This window comes from Sorex araneus, chromosome 1, assembly GCF_027595985.1.
Source record: "Sorex araneus isolate mSorAra2 chromosome 1, mSorAra2.pri, whole genome shotgun sequence".
Lineage (NCBI taxonomy): Eukaryota > Metazoa > Chordata > Mammalia > Eulipotyphla > Soricidae > Sorex > Sorex araneus.
The window spans coordinates 124,219,277-124,236,159 of record NC_073302.1 but is presented as its reverse complement, the minus strand read 5'-3'; the positions used below and the strand labels follow the sequence as shown (position 1 = coordinate 124,236,159).

The 16,883-nt window shown below is 38.8% G+C and overlaps 1 protein-coding gene across 1 annotated transcript in view; it reads left to right on the top strand.

Annotated features, from left to right (window-relative positions):
* CPLANE1 (ciliogenesis and planar polarity effector complex subunit 1) overlaps positions 1 to 16,883 on the top strand; it is a 115,822-nt gene that overhangs the window by 50,590 nt on the left and 48,349 nt on the right. The window contains exons 26-33 of the mRNA XM_055144743.1: positions 240 to 1,146; positions 2,287 to 2,435; positions 3,248 to 3,417; positions 4,996 to 5,078; positions 7,010 to 7,089; positions 8,076 to 8,153; positions 9,942 to 9,977; positions 10,811 to 11,003. Of these exons, the coding sequence (XP_055000718.1) occupies positions 240 to 1,146; positions 2,287 to 2,435; positions 3,248 to 3,417; positions 4,996 to 5,078; positions 7,010 to 7,089; positions 8,076 to 8,153; positions 9,942 to 9,977; positions 10,811 to 11,003 (1,696 nt within the window). The remainder of the gene's footprint in view (positions 1 to 239; positions 1,147 to 2,286; positions 2,436 to 3,247; positions 3,418 to 4,995; positions 5,079 to 7,009; positions 7,090 to 8,075; positions 8,154 to 9,941; positions 9,978 to 10,810; positions 11,004 to 16,883) is intronic.

The window sequence follows — 16,883 nt, the reverse complement described above, 5'->3', positions numbered from 1 at the left end:
CCCTCATCAGGACCCTGCTTTTGGGGTGCTAGAACTAAGGGTAACTGAGTTGAGAAAGCAAATGCCCAGGAGTAAATATTATTGGAGTCAATCAGCTCTGGGTATCAACCTGGGTTGTCCTTGAGTAAGGCAAGCACCTTACCAGTTGGCCCCAGTGGGGATAATTTTTTATTGTGAGTCCTAAGATCTGTTTTAACCATTAGTTTAGTTTTTTCTTTTTCATTTTTGTTTTGCTCTAGGAATGTCCCAAGTCACAGGAAACTAACATTTACTGGTAAGCCCAGTGAAAAAAGGAAAATGTATCATCAGGAAGGAAACTCTGAAAAAAAAGAAGATCACAAAAAGTTTCAACAAAAAGCTCTTCCTGTAATAGGTGTTTGGGAATTTGAACGTGATGATGATGAATATATTAAATTTCTTGATCTCTTTTTGAGTTACGTTCTTGAAAGGGACCTGCTTAGTTCCAAGGATCCTGGCATTCCATTTCTAACTAGTTTTTCTGGACATCTTAGGGAACATGAGCTTAATTCTTTATTATTTGATGTACATACAACATTAAAACGGCGTCAGGGCAAACCAAAAAGCCAAAGCGTGTTTAGAGCCGGCTCTTGCTTTGTTGTTGCTCCTGAATCATATGAGACTGAAAACCCAGAAGATCAGGAATTTGCAGCTTCAGTGCGGGCAAATCAGGGGCTCAATCCAGGTTTAGAGAACCCTTTGAGTGAAGTCAGTAAAAATGAAGGGAAGAGTGGACTGTTTGGTTTAAAACAAAAGTCAATTTACAGAATACAGGATGACAGTCCAGAGAAACCTTTAATTCAGAGAGTGTCAAATCATAGCTTTTGGACTCCCAAATCCATGAAAACGAAAAATATTTTCAGAGCAATTCAGTGCAGTGACACGAATCCTCAAGAAGATATTCCTTTAGCACTAAATGACGCATTCAGCAATATAAAAAAACTGCTTGAATGGATGATAAGATGGGCTGATAGAAGACTGCTCTGTGATCCCAGTCTCACTGAGTCCCACACTGAACACAGTCCCGTCATTCGTGTCAAGACCTCAACAGGTGCCATACTTACTTCATTGTGGCTTTTGGAACAACCTTATTTTGCTACTTATAAGGCAAAAATTGTAACAACTGAGGTAAGTATTTGAATTTTTTTCATTGCAAGTAAATGAGATTTCTCATTTTAAACTGTTTTTTCTTTCATTCTGTTGGGGATCAAACTTGGGGTCTCCTAGATGTGAGACATAGGCTCAACCACCAAGCTACATTCCCAGCCCAAGAATTCTCATTTTATTTAAAATTTTTTATTTGCCTGGACATCATTTTGAAGTAAATATTAAATATCTTTATATTTTCGATGATTATGAAGTGAAAGCAATTATATACATTTTTTCTTTCTGTCTTTGGGGTCACACCTGATTGTGTTTCTTGACTCTACATTCAGGGATCACTCCTGGTGGTGACCTCTGGACCATGTGTGGTGCTGGGGAATTGAATTAGGGCCCAGTAGTACATTTTATTTTTTTAATTTTTTAATTTTTTAATTTTTTGCTTTTTGGGTCACACCCAGCGATGCTCAGGGGTTACTCCTGGCTTTGCACTCAGGAATTACTCCTGGCGGTGCTTGGGGGACCATATGGGATGCCGGGGACCGAACCTGGGTCGGCCGCATGCAAGGCAAACGCCCTACCCGCTGTGTTATCGCTCTGGCCCCCAGTAGTACATTTTAATTGTCACTATTTTGTTGTCTGAAAACACTGTTTTTACACATTATGAATATGTAAGGCTTATTTATTTTCTTTTTTCCTTCTGTTTTTTAAGGCAGTGTCATTTATGATAGTAGTATTTCAGGGACCAGAGAGATAATACAACAGGTAGGGTATTTGCCTTGTACATGGCTTAGCTGGGTTTGATTCTTGGCATCCCATATGGTTTCCAAAGCACTGCCAGGAATGATTAATGAGTGCAAAGCCAGGAATACCCCCTGAATATTGCAAGGTGTGTCACAAAAACAAAAAGTAGTAATTTCAGAGGGGCAGAGTATAATGGGTAGGGTGCTTGCCTTGTACACAGTGGACAGGGTTTGATTCCTGGCACCCCGTAGGGAAGTGCTTGGGGGACCATATGAGAATTAAACCCACTGTATTCTTGCTCCATCCCCTAGCAATAAATGTTTGATAAGTGAGTAAGGGAGTAAGGAGTTCTGTAGAAATATTAATCTAAAAACATAATGAAAACAAGATCTTTAGTAATGAATACTAAATGGTTTATTGTAGGTTCCAAAGAATCAGTACTTTGGTTCTCAGAATGGACTTAATGTTGAGAGTGAGTGTAAAATGGATACTGGCTGTTCCGTTGCACTGTTCTCTCATAGTGGGACCGAGCAAAGAAATGGTGAAAATGAATCTTGTCAAAGTATCTTAAGGTAAGTTGCTGATTATACCTTCCTTTTCAGTGGATGTTATTGTGTTTGTTTCCTAAATGCTATTGTGTCTTATGGTGTATTGGCATAAAGGAAGAATTGCACCTTTGAAAATGAAAGAAATGAGCATGTCCTTGAACTGCAGAAGCGGGAACTGAGCACACTGTGAAGGCATTTAACAATTCATTGCAGAATATTTCTTCCTTGTTAGTCTATTTTATATACATATATATGTGTATGTGAGAAAAATACTTACCAGGAAGATTCATTTGTGACTGGAAAATTCAGTTAAATTGAAATCATTCTGGGTTTTTCTGGAGGGACGGGCCTTTCAAGCAGTGCTCAGGAGGCTTAGGGGTCATTTCTGGCAATACTTGGCCAGCAGTGTGGGTAGTTCAGTGCTGGGGCTAGAGAATGTGTTCAGGCCCATGGTGCTGGGCACCACCAGGGCCACTCCAGTGGTGTCAGGACTTGCAGGACTGCCCCGGCATTGCTGGAGGGGATGTGTATTGCTGGGGCTCAAACTTAGGTCCCAGTACATGCCTGTTCTTGAGTGCTGAGGTAAATTCCCACCTCTAATCTGATCCCTAAATTGGCTATGTAGCCGGTTATTGAACAGTCTGTTATTGAATTATGATTATTATGTATCAGTCATGTTTCAAAAAGGAAGGAAGGCTTTATAAATAGAAGAACTAAGTTTGTTTTCTTTCAATAAACTGAATAAATGAGGGGAGGGAAATAAAAAAACTGAATTAAATGAAAATAAGGTGTTGGTTTCCAAAAACGAGTTGCAAATTTAGATGCTTTATTTCTAGCAAAAGACTGTCAAGTGCAGCAAAAGACCCTGAAATAAAAGAAACCAATGATGAGATTATATCTGTCATTGCTGATACAAAAAAAGAATTTATAGATATTGATGAGAATATTTTAATAGAAGACACATTTGCACAGGAGAAAACGGATCTGGACATATCAGACTATGAAGGTCAGTTCATTTGGATAATCTTTTTGCTTGGTTTTGTTCATTGAAATTGGTGAATAATTATTTGGAATAAATTATTAATTTTATATGTAAATTAGGATGATTATCATAGCCTAAGATAAAAAATTAAAAGAGTATATAATATTTATGAGCTGTTAAACATATTAGTTCATAATCAGAATTCATAATTATTTGACCTTTTGACCTCATGTAATTTTTATGAGAGTGAGTCTCTTCATTTCTGTGAAAAATTCTGTAAATCTTTATTTTCTTGGCAGCTTTCCTTAGAACAGAAGCTCTCATGGCTTACATGGAGTTTCACAAACTGGTATGAAGCTTCTCAAGGTTTATTTAGTTTTCGTTTAATGAAAAGGAGGTAGTTTCCAGTTTTTTGTTTTTTTTTGAAGAGCAGCATAAAACTATATTAAAAAATATATATGTACACACATATGTATATGGTATCACTGTATCACTCTCTTCCTGTTGTTCGTTGATTTTCTCAAGCGGGCAGCAGTAACATCTCTATTACACACAGCACTGAGATTTTAGTAGCCTCTCCTTACTCGCCTTTCCCAACGATTGGAGGCTCTTTCAGGGTCAAGGGAATGAGACCTATCATTACTGTTTTTGGCATATTGAATATGCCACAGGTAGCTTGCCAGGCTCTGCCATGCGGGCGGGATACTCTCGGTAGCTTGCTAGGTACTCTCCGAGGGGGAATGTATATATCCTTTACTGTATTTGGGATATGAATACACCATGGGGAGCTTGCAAGGCTCTCCCATGCGGGCAATAGACTCTTGATAGCTTGTCAGGTTCTCCAAGAGGGAGAACAAGGTTATTAGATGTCATGCGGCTGCAAAGTGTGGCCCAAAAGCTTTTGGGAGCTTGGTTTTACAGTCTCTGGATGTTGGTTGTTGGTGGGATTACATGGTGCCGGGGACAGTTTGTGAGTGTGTCTGCCAAGCTACTGGAAAATGGGGGATCTGGATGGAGAAGGCTCAGTCCCAATCTGAGCAGGCTTGGAGATCTCAGCCCTGGGTCCCGCACACCTGGGTATATGTATATGGTACCAGGGATTAAACTCAGGGCCTCACATATACTGGGCATGTCCACTGGGCCACATCTCTAGTCCCTTGAAATAAATAAAAAATTGCTTTGGGGTCCAGGTATGGGGTCCACCAGAGCTTCCTAGCATGCAATGCTAGGAGTGAAATCAAGGCCTTGCACATACAAGTTATGTTTTCTACCTTTTTTTTTTGCTTTGTGGTCACATCCAGCGCTGCTCAGGGGTTACTCCTGGATATGCACTTAGGAATTACTCCTGACAGTGCTTGGGGGACCGGGATGGGATGCCAGGTATTGAACCCAGGTCGGCCACATGCAAGGCAAACACCCTGCCTGCTGTACTATGACTTCGACCCCCTGTTCTCTGCCACAACCCAGCCTGTAAAAATACTTTTGTAAGGAGACTAGAAATGTTTCTTCCATAGTAAGTTTCTCCTGTAATTGTTCCTGAACCTTAAGTAAATATATTATTTTTCAAATGACACTTTTCTCTTCCTCCTTGTTTCCTTATAGAAGAGGCCAGAGAGCCTGTTGGAAGTCTCAAAAGTCCCAGTATTTCCATTTACATGCAGAATTTATCAGAGCGTTTAGAAGAAGTAAGTCAATAGTGGATAAGATTCTGTTTTTGTCTATTTTTAAGGATGAAGAGATAGTACGGGTGTTAAGGTTCTGACTTTCCATGCTGTTGACCTCAGTTTGATCTCTGGATAAGCACAGAGGATTAGCCCCATTCCTGATGCTTTTATTCATCACATCCACCTAGGACTGTTATCTCTTGAAAGTATACTATGATTTGTAGAAGATAGCAATGTCACGTGGCATTTCCCTTTTACTGAAATGCTTTTGCTAATAAGTCACCCAGTAGTATCAACAATTTTTTGTTGTTGCTGGTTTTGGGGCATTATTTGGTGATACTCAGGGCTTATTCCTGACTCTGTACTCAGGGTTCACTCTTAGTGGTTCTCTGATTAAGGTTGGGGTACCATGGGGCTGGAGCAATAGCACAGTGGATAGAACGTTTGCATTGCACACGGCTGACCCGGGTTCAATTCCTAGCATCCCATATGGTCCCCTGAGCACCTCCAGGAGTAATTCCTGAGTGCAGAGATAGCAGTAACCCCTGTGCATCACTGGGGTGACCCCCCAAAAAGCAAAAAAAACAGATTGGGGTGCCATAGTACTATCCTTCCAGTGCCTCAACAATTTTTATTCTATAATCTAGTGTAGTAGGTTAACTTAATCAAATGTGATAAAAGTTTTCTATATTCAAATTATTCAGGATATATAATTTAGCTGTAGTAAGCAATTATATTGGTCAAAACTATACACTAAATTTTCAGGTAGAATATAGATGTTTTAATTTATTAAAATAATTTCTTTTGAAAGGATTAATTTGGGGGCTGGAATGATGGTACAGTAGGTTGTGCATTTGCCTTGCTCACAGCAGACCTGGGATCAGTCCCTGGGACCCCATATGGTTCCTCTAAACCCCAGAAGTGATTCTTGAGTGCAGAGCAGGAGTAAGCCCCAAGCACCACTGTTTTTGGCCCCAAAATGAAAAAAAAGAAAACAGATTAGTTTTGGGGGTCTGGAGAGCTAACACAGTGTGTAGCCTTGTGTGCAACCAACCCGGGTTTGATCCCAGCTCCTTACCTGGTCCCCCAAGCATCACCAGGAGTGATCCCTAAGCACAAAGCTAGGATATGACCTGAGCACTCAAGTGTTGCCCCCTCAAAAACAACAAATAAGTTTAAAAATAAAAAAGGGTTTTCCTGATTTAATAGTTTTTTCACAAAGGTATTTACTAATTAGTAAATAGTGATGGGTATATGTAATCTTTCTTTGTATTTTAATATATTGAGTGGTTAAAAGATCAACACAGCATAAAGATCTGATCAGAACAGAATCAGTGTAGTTTCACTTGCTTTTATTTATTTATTTTACTTAAAAAAATTGATCAGGGGGCTGGAGCGATATCACAGGGGGTAGGGCGTTTGCCTTGCACTCGGCCAACCCGGGTTCTAATCCCAGCATCCCATATGGTTCCCTGAGCACCGCCAGGGGTAATTCCTGAGTGAAGAGCCAGGAGTCACCCCTGTGCATCGCCGGGTGTGACCGAAAAACCAAAAAAAAGAAATTAATCATCTTTTAAGTTATCATTTGGGTGATATGGCTACAAAGATGTTAAACTTATGCTATTTATGTGCAAAGTATTATGTACTGCAGCCCATCACCACCAAAGTATCCATAGCCCTCAATTTAAGTGTTTCTCAGAGTGCGGAGAGGGATCACTGAAATGATTCAGAGGTTAGTGTTAGCCTCTGGCACAAATGAGGGAAGGTCCTTCCCATTTTCGTATGGTAGATTCCCAGGGGGCATAGTGATTTTTATTTTTTCTGTAAGGGGGGCAGTAGACCAATATATTTGGGAACTTCTAGGGGAATGACTAATAATATGAAACTCAAGGTACCTAAGGCAGTAATCTCTATTTGTTTCTTTCCATTCTGGGTAATTTTAATTTTAACAGCATTCCACAGAAGAAGTTCAGTGTCTAAAAGAAGAACCATTACACACATATGTTGAGAAAAAGTCAACTGATCAGAAAGGGTAAGGGGGGAAAGTATGCAAGTGATTATAACTGGTTTGTTTTCCTTGATGAATCGTTTGTTTTTTTTCCCCTATAACTGACAATATGTATTTTATGGCAGTCCTATTATGTTCTTAGTGAATATGTAGCTTTGATTTATAACAATGGGAGTAATTTTTAGTAAATGTTATACTTCTGAATTTTGGTAGATAGAAATTATGACATCTAAAAATACCTTTTATCTCCCATCACTGTCCGTCTTTATAGGTATAAGTAGATTAGAGTTTACTCAACTGCTAGAGAACCATCTTTCTGTACAATTCCATTTTATTAGATTAAATGACCCATTATGAGTCTTAATATCTCCGTAATCTTTCATGTATTGGTGCGATTAATGCACACGCCTCCTAGGGTTGTGAGATGCTCTGTGACAGCTTTAGGGAAAGCTGTATGTGTTTTCACTTGTTGCAGCATAGATATAATTCCTTTATTTTCAGTGTTTTAGAAATTTCAGAATTACCTTGGATGAGAGGCAGTATTGCTATATTTTCTTTCTTTTTACAATAGACAGATTTTATTTACTACTTTTGTAGATAGTTAACATCATAAATATTTTTAATTTTCTGTACCTTTATGAGTAATCTGAATATTCCTATTAATCAAAGAATAGTGCTTATAGTTTCGAATGTGACAATGCAGATGCGCAGCACCTTTCTTTCAGAGGTGAAATTTGAGGTTCCGGAGAACTTAATTTCCCCTCAGATTCTGTAATTTCTGTTGCTGAGCATTATCAGTGTCTAACTGTCTTGTTAAGCTATTCAGTGTTCTTTGAGTTTGTTTGATTTAGTTACTAAGTTGCTATGGAGACAGATGCAAATAGATTGTAATTATGAGCTAAGCATTATAAGATTACAGAATGTTTATACTCTTAAATGGCTAAGCATTATCACCTTTATCTTAATGTGAAGATTATCTTGTTTACTAATTGATTATTAATCTTTTATAGCATGATCGAAGCCTTTTCAAATCCTGAATACACCATTCCTCATTCATTTTGTGTAGATAAAAGTTCAGAAATTTCTAGGTAAGAATATTTGCCTATTGTGTCATTTTGACTTATTTTACAATTAAGAGAATGAAATGAAATCCTTATACTACATTTAATTGCTCACACATTTAATTGCTAAATGTTTTGACTAAAAGTGAAAAATAAAATTAAAGCAGCATGAAGCATGGGGTGCTTAGCTATATATTTATGACACCTTTTATGACACCTTTTATTATTAAAGATTTTCTTTATAAATCATGGTACTTTAATAAAATTTTAAAAATAAAATAAAATAAAAGATTTGGGGCCAAAGCACTAATACAGATGGCAGGGCATTTGGCCTTGTACACAGCTTACCCAGGTTCCATTCCCAGCACTCCGTATGATCCTGAGCCTACCAGGAGTGATCCCTGAGCACAGAGCCAGGAGTAATCCCTGAACATCACTGGATGTGGCACCAAAGCAAAATAAAAAATAAAAATGATATCTCTGGCACTGTAGGCCCCAAGCAACATGGCCTCATTTAGCCCTTGTGTTGAATCTCTGGCTGAGTAGCTGAGAATTGCTGGTGGGGTCCCTGGACCTCCTGAGCATTGCTTGGGAGCTCTCCTGGCCCCTGAAAAGAAAAGCCAATAATATTGCCTTAAAAATGGCAAGTCATTTGTAATGTCTGTTTTTCATGGACTTGCCGAATATGTGCCTTTCATTACCTCCCTCCTTTGGGGGCAGGCTTTTGTTTTGGGACTCACACCTAACTGAATATCTGAATAAAAGGCAGATATTCCTGCTGAAAACAGATTGGGTATAAACCCGAATAAATGTAAGGGTAATGTAATACTCCTTTTTTTTGAGGCAATGTTCATTTCATTTGAATATGATAATGCTCGCTCACTAATTCAGTTTTTAATATTGATTTACATTTTGTACCTGCAATGCTTAATAATCCCCAATTATTTTTCATGTAAAAAAAATGACTCATGACTTAGGTGGTGGTCAAGTATACGTCTTGCCTGGGCATGGCCCTGGCTTTGCTCCCAGCAGTAAGTACCTGCACCCCTGAAAGCCACTGTGCATCTCAAGGAGTCACCCTGGACCCCTGCACACCACCTGGTGTAGCCCCACAACAATTAAAAACAATAGCAACAACAGAACTTACGTTGAGCTTTAAGTTTTAGTTCTAAATAAACATTTTCTTTTTCTCTACTGGGCCATAGCCAGCAGTGCTGCGGTGGGGGTGGGGGTTCACTCCTGGCAGTGCTTGGGATTGAACCCAGGCTTCATACATGCAAAGCCTGCTCTCCAGTCCTCCTTTTGGTTTGTTTATCTGTTTGGAGTTTGGAGGGGGGACGCTTTTGTTTGGGGCCACACCTAACTGTGCTTGGGGCTTACTCCTGACTCTGTGCACAGGGACCACTCTGGGCAGAGCTCAGGTGCCATATGGCGTGAGCAAGCACCTTATGTGCTGTACTGTCTTGCTAGACATCAGTAACTTTTGGGGGTATAGGTTTATTGTAAATATAACCTGTGGTTTCTTTTTTTTTTCTTTTTTCTTTTTTTTTGGGTCACACCCGGTGATGCACAGAGATTACTCCTTAGGAACCACCCCTGGCGGTGCTCAGGGGACCATATGGAATGCTGGGATTTGAACCCGGGTCAGCTGCGTGCAAGGCAAATGCCCTACCCGCTGTGCTATCACTCCAGCCCCTAACCTGTGGTTTCTTGAAAATAAAATATTAACAGTTCTTTCATGATTCTCATTTAAAATTGGTCAGCAGCAAATTGGTCTTAATCATCCTAGAATTAAATCTTTCTATTTCTTTTCAGTGCTGGGGATGGAGCACCGGACATCACAGATGCCAGGCAAGTGTTCTATTACTGATATCCCTGACCCAAATTAAAATTTTTTTCCACCCATACTTTTATAGTTCTTTCTTTTTTTTCTTTTTGGGTCACACCTGGTGATGCTCAGGGGTTACTCCTGGTTTTGCACTCAGGAATTTCTCCTGGCAGTGCTCAGGGGACCATATGGGATGCTGGGAATTGAACCCGGGTGGGAAGCGTGCAAGGCAAATGCCCTACCCACTATGCTATCTCTCCAGCCCCACTTTTATAGTTCTTATAAGTCCTTTTTATAAAAATTATTACTTGTAACTTTCATTTTTTGTTTTGTTTTTACTATAAAAGCAGTCCTACCTCTTGTGCTTTTCTTTCTTGCACTGCCAGACCCAAGCACCAAACTTTTAGGCCCCTATCACCTAGTCAAGCCCAGGTCTCCAGGTTCTGCCGAGGAGACCTCCCCATTTTTCCTAAAAGAAGCAAACCAAATTGTTTCTCAGCCTGTTTGCCTAGTGTACATAACTAATCAGAAAGATTGTATAGGTGTCATACTCTTAATCTTTCTGTGCGGTTGAGGTGAGTAAAATGAATGTTTAAGATGATCAAGAGTGCGGCACTCTAGCTCGAGGGGCTTGATGTCCCTAAACATGAAGGCATTCCCATGGAACACTGCCTTGTGCCAAGTGTGACAGGTGCTGTGGTGTACAGAGAGATAGGCTGTGGGGCTTAGTTTACCTGAAGATTGCCAGAAAGCCTTTATGTTGGGAGAAGAAAGTGGGGTAAAAATATTCAGGTCATACACAGTGAATGTGCCTTTTTCTTGTGTTTTGTTTTTCAATTTACATGTTTCCATGTAGTGCACAGATCTCTGCATGTAAAGATAAGTCTTCTTCAGTTCCACCTCTGGCATCAGATGGAGTCAGTGCTGCTTCCCAGACGCCTGTGCCCACACCTCAGAACTCCCAGAGGCATGAGCCCAGGGCCCAGTTACCAGAGTCTTCTGATCCCGTTAGACAGATGCTTCAGGATGAAATGTTTAAGCTAGTTCAGGTAAGTACATCTCCTTAGCAGTAATAGAGCTACACATATGAACGGCTTTATTTTTATGTATTTATTTTATTGGAAACACTGTGATTTGCGGTAGTAGTTAAAATGATAGGAACTCTTCATGCTTACAGAGTTCCAACAATGTGAAAATTTTATTTATTTATTTTAATGTAGACAAAAGCAACAGTTTGATACAGCACCGGATTTGGAATTTATTAGATAACAAAGCTCCAGTATTAAAATCTAAGTATATCATGTTCTTTTAAATATGAAAGTGTTATATCTCATCACCAGGTTCTTAAGTCCCTGTCTAAGAATCTGCTAAGCTGTTTGTTGCTAGTTGAACTTTGTGTGCTATTGTTTTTTTTTTGTTGAGTTTAGTTGACTTCTATGTTAATTTCCCATCTAATTTGTTGTGATTCTACAGTATTGAGGAATAAGGAGGTTCAGAGACATCAGTAACTATGGGCTGGGCCAATGAGCGGACATGGGGGCAGCTGTGGGAGGTGGGCCTGGCTGCTGAGGCTTCCAGATCTATAAATCACAGTGTAAAACATTTAAAACTGCTTCTCAGAGAAGCAGACTGCTGGGTGGGAAGGCAAACAGTGGGGGCAAGGGTAGTGGGTGGAGGGAAGTGGACACTGGTCAAAGAATTGATGTTGGAACATTGTATGTCTGAAATTTTGTTTCAGTTTATTTACTTTTATTGTTTTTTCTGATAATCTTATTTGCTATGCCTTTAAGGTATTTTTAAATTTTTAATTTATTTTTCAATTGAATCACAGTGAGGTGCACAGTCACAAAGTTGTTCATAATCGGGTTTCAGTCATATAATGTTCCCAAGTATGCCTGGAGTCTAATCATGAATAACTTTGTAATTTCATGATGACTAAGTAAGATAAAAATTAAAGAAAAAAACAGAATTTGGTAGATGAAATGAAGAACTCATTAGAGGGCTTCAGCATCAGAGTAACAGTAGCTGAGAACAAAATCGCTGAATTCCAACATGGGATGCAGCAAATCTCCAGACAACAGCTGAACATGGAAAAAGCCTCAAAATAAATGAACAGCAGCAAAAAAGGAACTCTGGGATGAATTCAAGAGGAATGACATTGGCATCTCAGAGACTCAGGAAAGCAATTTTGTTGAAGCAGTAGTCAAATCATCACTGAAAAGTTCCCAGAGCTGAAGAGCACACACATCCAGATTCAAGAGGCCAGAATCTTAAAGAGACCCAATTTTATTTGGGTTTTGATTTAGATTCCAAGATACATCCTAATCAGAATGACAAAAGCCAAAGGTATAGAATACAGAAAGAATCAAGATGAGTGAAAGGAATCATGTACAAAGGTGTATCCTTAAGTTCTACAGCAGATTTATCAAATGACACACTGTGAGCTCAAAGACAGTGGTAGGACATAGTGAAAAACTCAATGAAGTGAATGTCTTACCAAGAATACTTTACCCAGCTAGACTCATTCAGATTTGAAGGAACAATGCACAGCTTCATGGATTAAACAACAACTCAGTAATATCATAGACTTGAAACCAACTTTACAGGAAGAACTCAAGGTGCAACTTTAAGATAATATAAAATTTCAAACATGTCAAACTTCTACAGAAAAATGGCATGAAACTCCATGATAATTTTCTTAATGGCAGTGGCCTAAACTAACTAGGAGAAATACAGTGGCAGGATGGTCTAGATAATTGATTCCAATATTTTGCTGCCTACAAGGAGCACATTTGAACAGTAAGGGCAAACATAGACTCATATTCAAAGGTTGGAGGCAATATTACAAGCAAAAAATCCCCACTAAAAGGGTGGGTGGCCATACATGTATCGGACAGCATGGATTTTAGGCTAAAAAAAAGTTAAAAGAGACAGAGAGGGTCATTTCTTAATGATCAAGGGATATGTATGTCTGGAAGAACACATACTCCAAAATATACACCTAATGAGAGACCAAATATACAGCTAATGAGAGACCAGTAAAATAATTAAAATTGCTGCTAATAGTTACCAAGAGTATCCTGCCCACATGGCAGAGCCTAACAAGCTACCTGTGGTGTATTCGATATGCCAAAAACAGTAACAAGAAGTCTCACAATGGAGACGTTACTGGTGCCTGCTCGAGCAAATCGATGAACAGCGGGATGACAGTGCTACAGTGCTACTGCTAATAGAATTAAAGGAAGATATTGATAGCAGCACACTATTAGTTGCAGACTTCAAAACATTCTGTCACCTCTTGATAGATCAACTATACCAAAATTCAGCAAGAAAATGCTGTGTTTGAGGCAAGAAATGGAAGAAAGAGGTTAATATATATATATATATATATATATATATATATATATATTTCAACCCAATGCACATGGGACATTTTCCAAGATAGACCACATGCTGGACTACAAAATAAAACTCCATAAAGTCAAGATGATAGAGATAGTGTCATCTGTCTTTTCAGACCATCTGGGGAAAAACTCATATGATCATATCAATAGATGCAGAGAAAGCATTTGACAAGATTCAGTACCCATTCATGATAAAAACTTGCAATAAAATGGAAATTGAAGAACTTTTCTCAAAACCATTTACCATAATCCCACAGCAAACATTATACTCAATGGGAAATGCTAAAAGCCTTCTCTTTGAGATCAGGTACAGAGAAGGTTGCCACTCTTACCATTTCTATTCAATATCATACTGGATGTACTTGCCCTAACAGGCAAGAAAAGTATATGAAGGTCACCTAGATAGGAAGGAAATAATCAAATTTAAATTAAGAGTTCTCTTTTACTATTTGTGGATAACATGATACTTTGTTCAGAAAATAAAGACTTAAGACTACAAAAAAGCTCTCAGAAATTATAAATTTTTAAGAAAAATGGCATGCTACAAAATTAACATATAAAAATGTGGCTTTCCCATATGAAAATAATGAAGAGAGAGAGAAAAGAGAGAGATTTAAAAAACATTCATAATTGCGAAAACTGCAAGACACTACTTAAATAAAAGAGGACATGAGGAAATGGAAACACATCCTTTTCTCATTGATTGGGAGGTCTAGGATCATCAAAATGGCAAAGCATCTTTAAGGCTGAAACACCACCGAGTGTTTCAGCAAGTGAAAACAAACATAAACAAATGGGACTGCATCAAATAAGAATGTTTCAAAAGAAACAGTGACTGAAATGCATAGAGAAATTACAGAATGGGACAGAATATTTACCCGATACCCATCTGATAAGGGACTAATATCCAGTATATACAAGACACTAGTAGAATTGTACAAGAAAAAAATTTCAACCCTATCAAAAAATGGGGAGAAGAACAGAAGCTTCCTCAAAAAAGAAATACAAATAGCCAAAAGGCACATGCAAAAAATGCTCCACATCACTAATCATCAGGGAGATACAAATCAAAACAACAATGTCATATCATCTCACACCACAGAGAGTGGCACATATTCAAAAGATTAAAAGCGACCAATGCTGGTGTGGATGTGGGGAAAAAGGGAAGCTCTTTTACTGTTGGTGGGAATGCCGATTGGTCCAGCCTTTCTGGAAAACAATATGGACATTCATTCAAAAACTAGAAATTGAACTTCTATATGACTCCACAATACCACTTCTGGGAATATCTCCCAAGGCTGCAAAAAAAGCACAGTAGAAATGACATCTGTACCTACATGTTCATTGCAGCACTGTTCACAATAGCCAAAATTTGGAAACAATCCAAGTGCCCGAGAACAGACGACTAGTTAAAGAAACTTTAATACATCTACACAATGGAATACTATGCAGCTGTTAGGAGAGATGAAATCATGAAGTTTGCTTATAAGTGGATAGACATGGAGAGAATCATGCTAAGTGAAATGGGTCAGAAAGAGAGGGACAGACATAGAAGGACTGTACTCATTTGTGGAGTATAAAATAACATAACATGATTCTGACATCCAAGGACAGTAGACACAAGGGCCAGGAAGATTGCAAGATTGCTTCATAGTTGGAAGCCTGCCTCATGAGCAGGGGAGAAGGCAGCTGGAATAAAGGATCACTAAGAAAATGATGGTTGGAGTGATCGTTGGGATGAGAGATGTGTGCTGAAACTAGATAAAAGGACGAAATGTGATAACCTCTCGGTATCTGTATTGCAAACCATAATGCCCCAAAGTAGAGAGTATGGGGAAAATTGTCTGCCATGGAAGCAGGGGGAGGGTAACACTTCTGGACTTTATATGGAACAATAACCCTCACAAACCCCTCAGTAGTCAAAGCAGTCCTTGGGGAGAAAAGAAGATGGGAGGTATCACTTTCTCCAACTTCAATCTGCACTACAAAGTACAGTAATTAAAACAACATGGTTCTGAATGGGTGGAAAAATGGAATTCCATTTATCAGACCCACAGATAAATGGAATGGAATTGAAAATCCAGAGACAATCCAATACCTCAGGTATATGGTCAGTTAATATTTGATAAAAGAGTGAAAAATATGAAGTGCAAGAAGGAAAGCCTCTTTAACAAATGGTGTTGAAAAAAACTGATCGACTACCTGCAAAAAAACCCCCAAAGAACAACCAGCAAAACCCAGCTCAGACCTCTTTCTACCACTGTGCACAAAAGTCAAATAAAAATGGATTAAAGAAGGCTGAAGAGATAGCACAGCGGGTAGGGCAACATCCCATATCGGCCCCTGAGCACCGCCAGGAGCAATTCCTGAGTGCAGAGCCAGGAGTAACCCCTGTGCATCACCAGGTGTGACCCAAAAAGCAAAAATAAATAAATAAATAATAGATTAAAGACCTTAATATCAAACCTGAGTCCATAAGGTACATAGAGGAAAACGTAAACAGAACTCTCTGTAACATTGACCATAGAAGCATCTTTAAGGATGAAACATCACTGGCCAGGCAAGTAGAAGCAAAGAAAACCAAATGTAAATACTAGAAACTTCTACATCACAAAGGAAATGATGACCAGAATATAAAAACAGCCCATATACTGGGAAAAATTATCAGCCCACCCCTCATCTGATAAAGGTCTGATAAAGGGTTAAATTTCCCAAAAATATAAAACACTAGTAGAACTTTTCAAGGAAAAAAAATCCAATACTATCAAAGAAATGAGAAGAAAAGATGAATAGAAACTTCCTCCAAGAAGAAATACAGATGGCCAAAGTTATATGAAAAAATATGCCTTAAAGCTACCTATCACTTCTCTCACTACTGCACTTGACTAGTCTTAGAAAAAAAAAAAAAGAAAAAAAGAGAAAATAAAAGCTACCTATCACTAATCATCAGGGAACTATAAATCAAAACAACAATGAGATATCACCTCACATCAGAGGGATTGCATTCATCAAAAAGAACAACTAGTATTGGCATGGATATTGGGAAAGAGGGACCCTAATTTACACTGGTGGGAATGTTGACTTACTCAACTTTTTGGAAAACAGTATGGACATCCTAAAAGTTAGGGATTGAGCTTCCATATGATTCAGCAATTCCGCTTTTGGACTCAAGGACCCAAAAAGGAAATTCATAAAAAAACATCTATTTAATTGCAGCACTAATATACAATAGCTAAAGTCTGGAAACAACCCAAGCACCCAAGACTGGATAACGAAGCTATGGCATATATACTCAATGGAACACTTTTCAACTGTAAGAAAAGATAGTTATGCAATTTGCTGATTCATGGATGATCAGGAGAGTATCATGCTGAGTGAAATGAGTCAGAGTGAGAAGGACGGATACAGAATGATCTCACTCATTTGTGGGACATGAGGAAACATTTTGGTGAATAACTAAATACCAAAGGCAGTAGAAACGAAAAGAGGAAGTGGACAGTGGTGAAGGGATTAGTGTTGGGACAT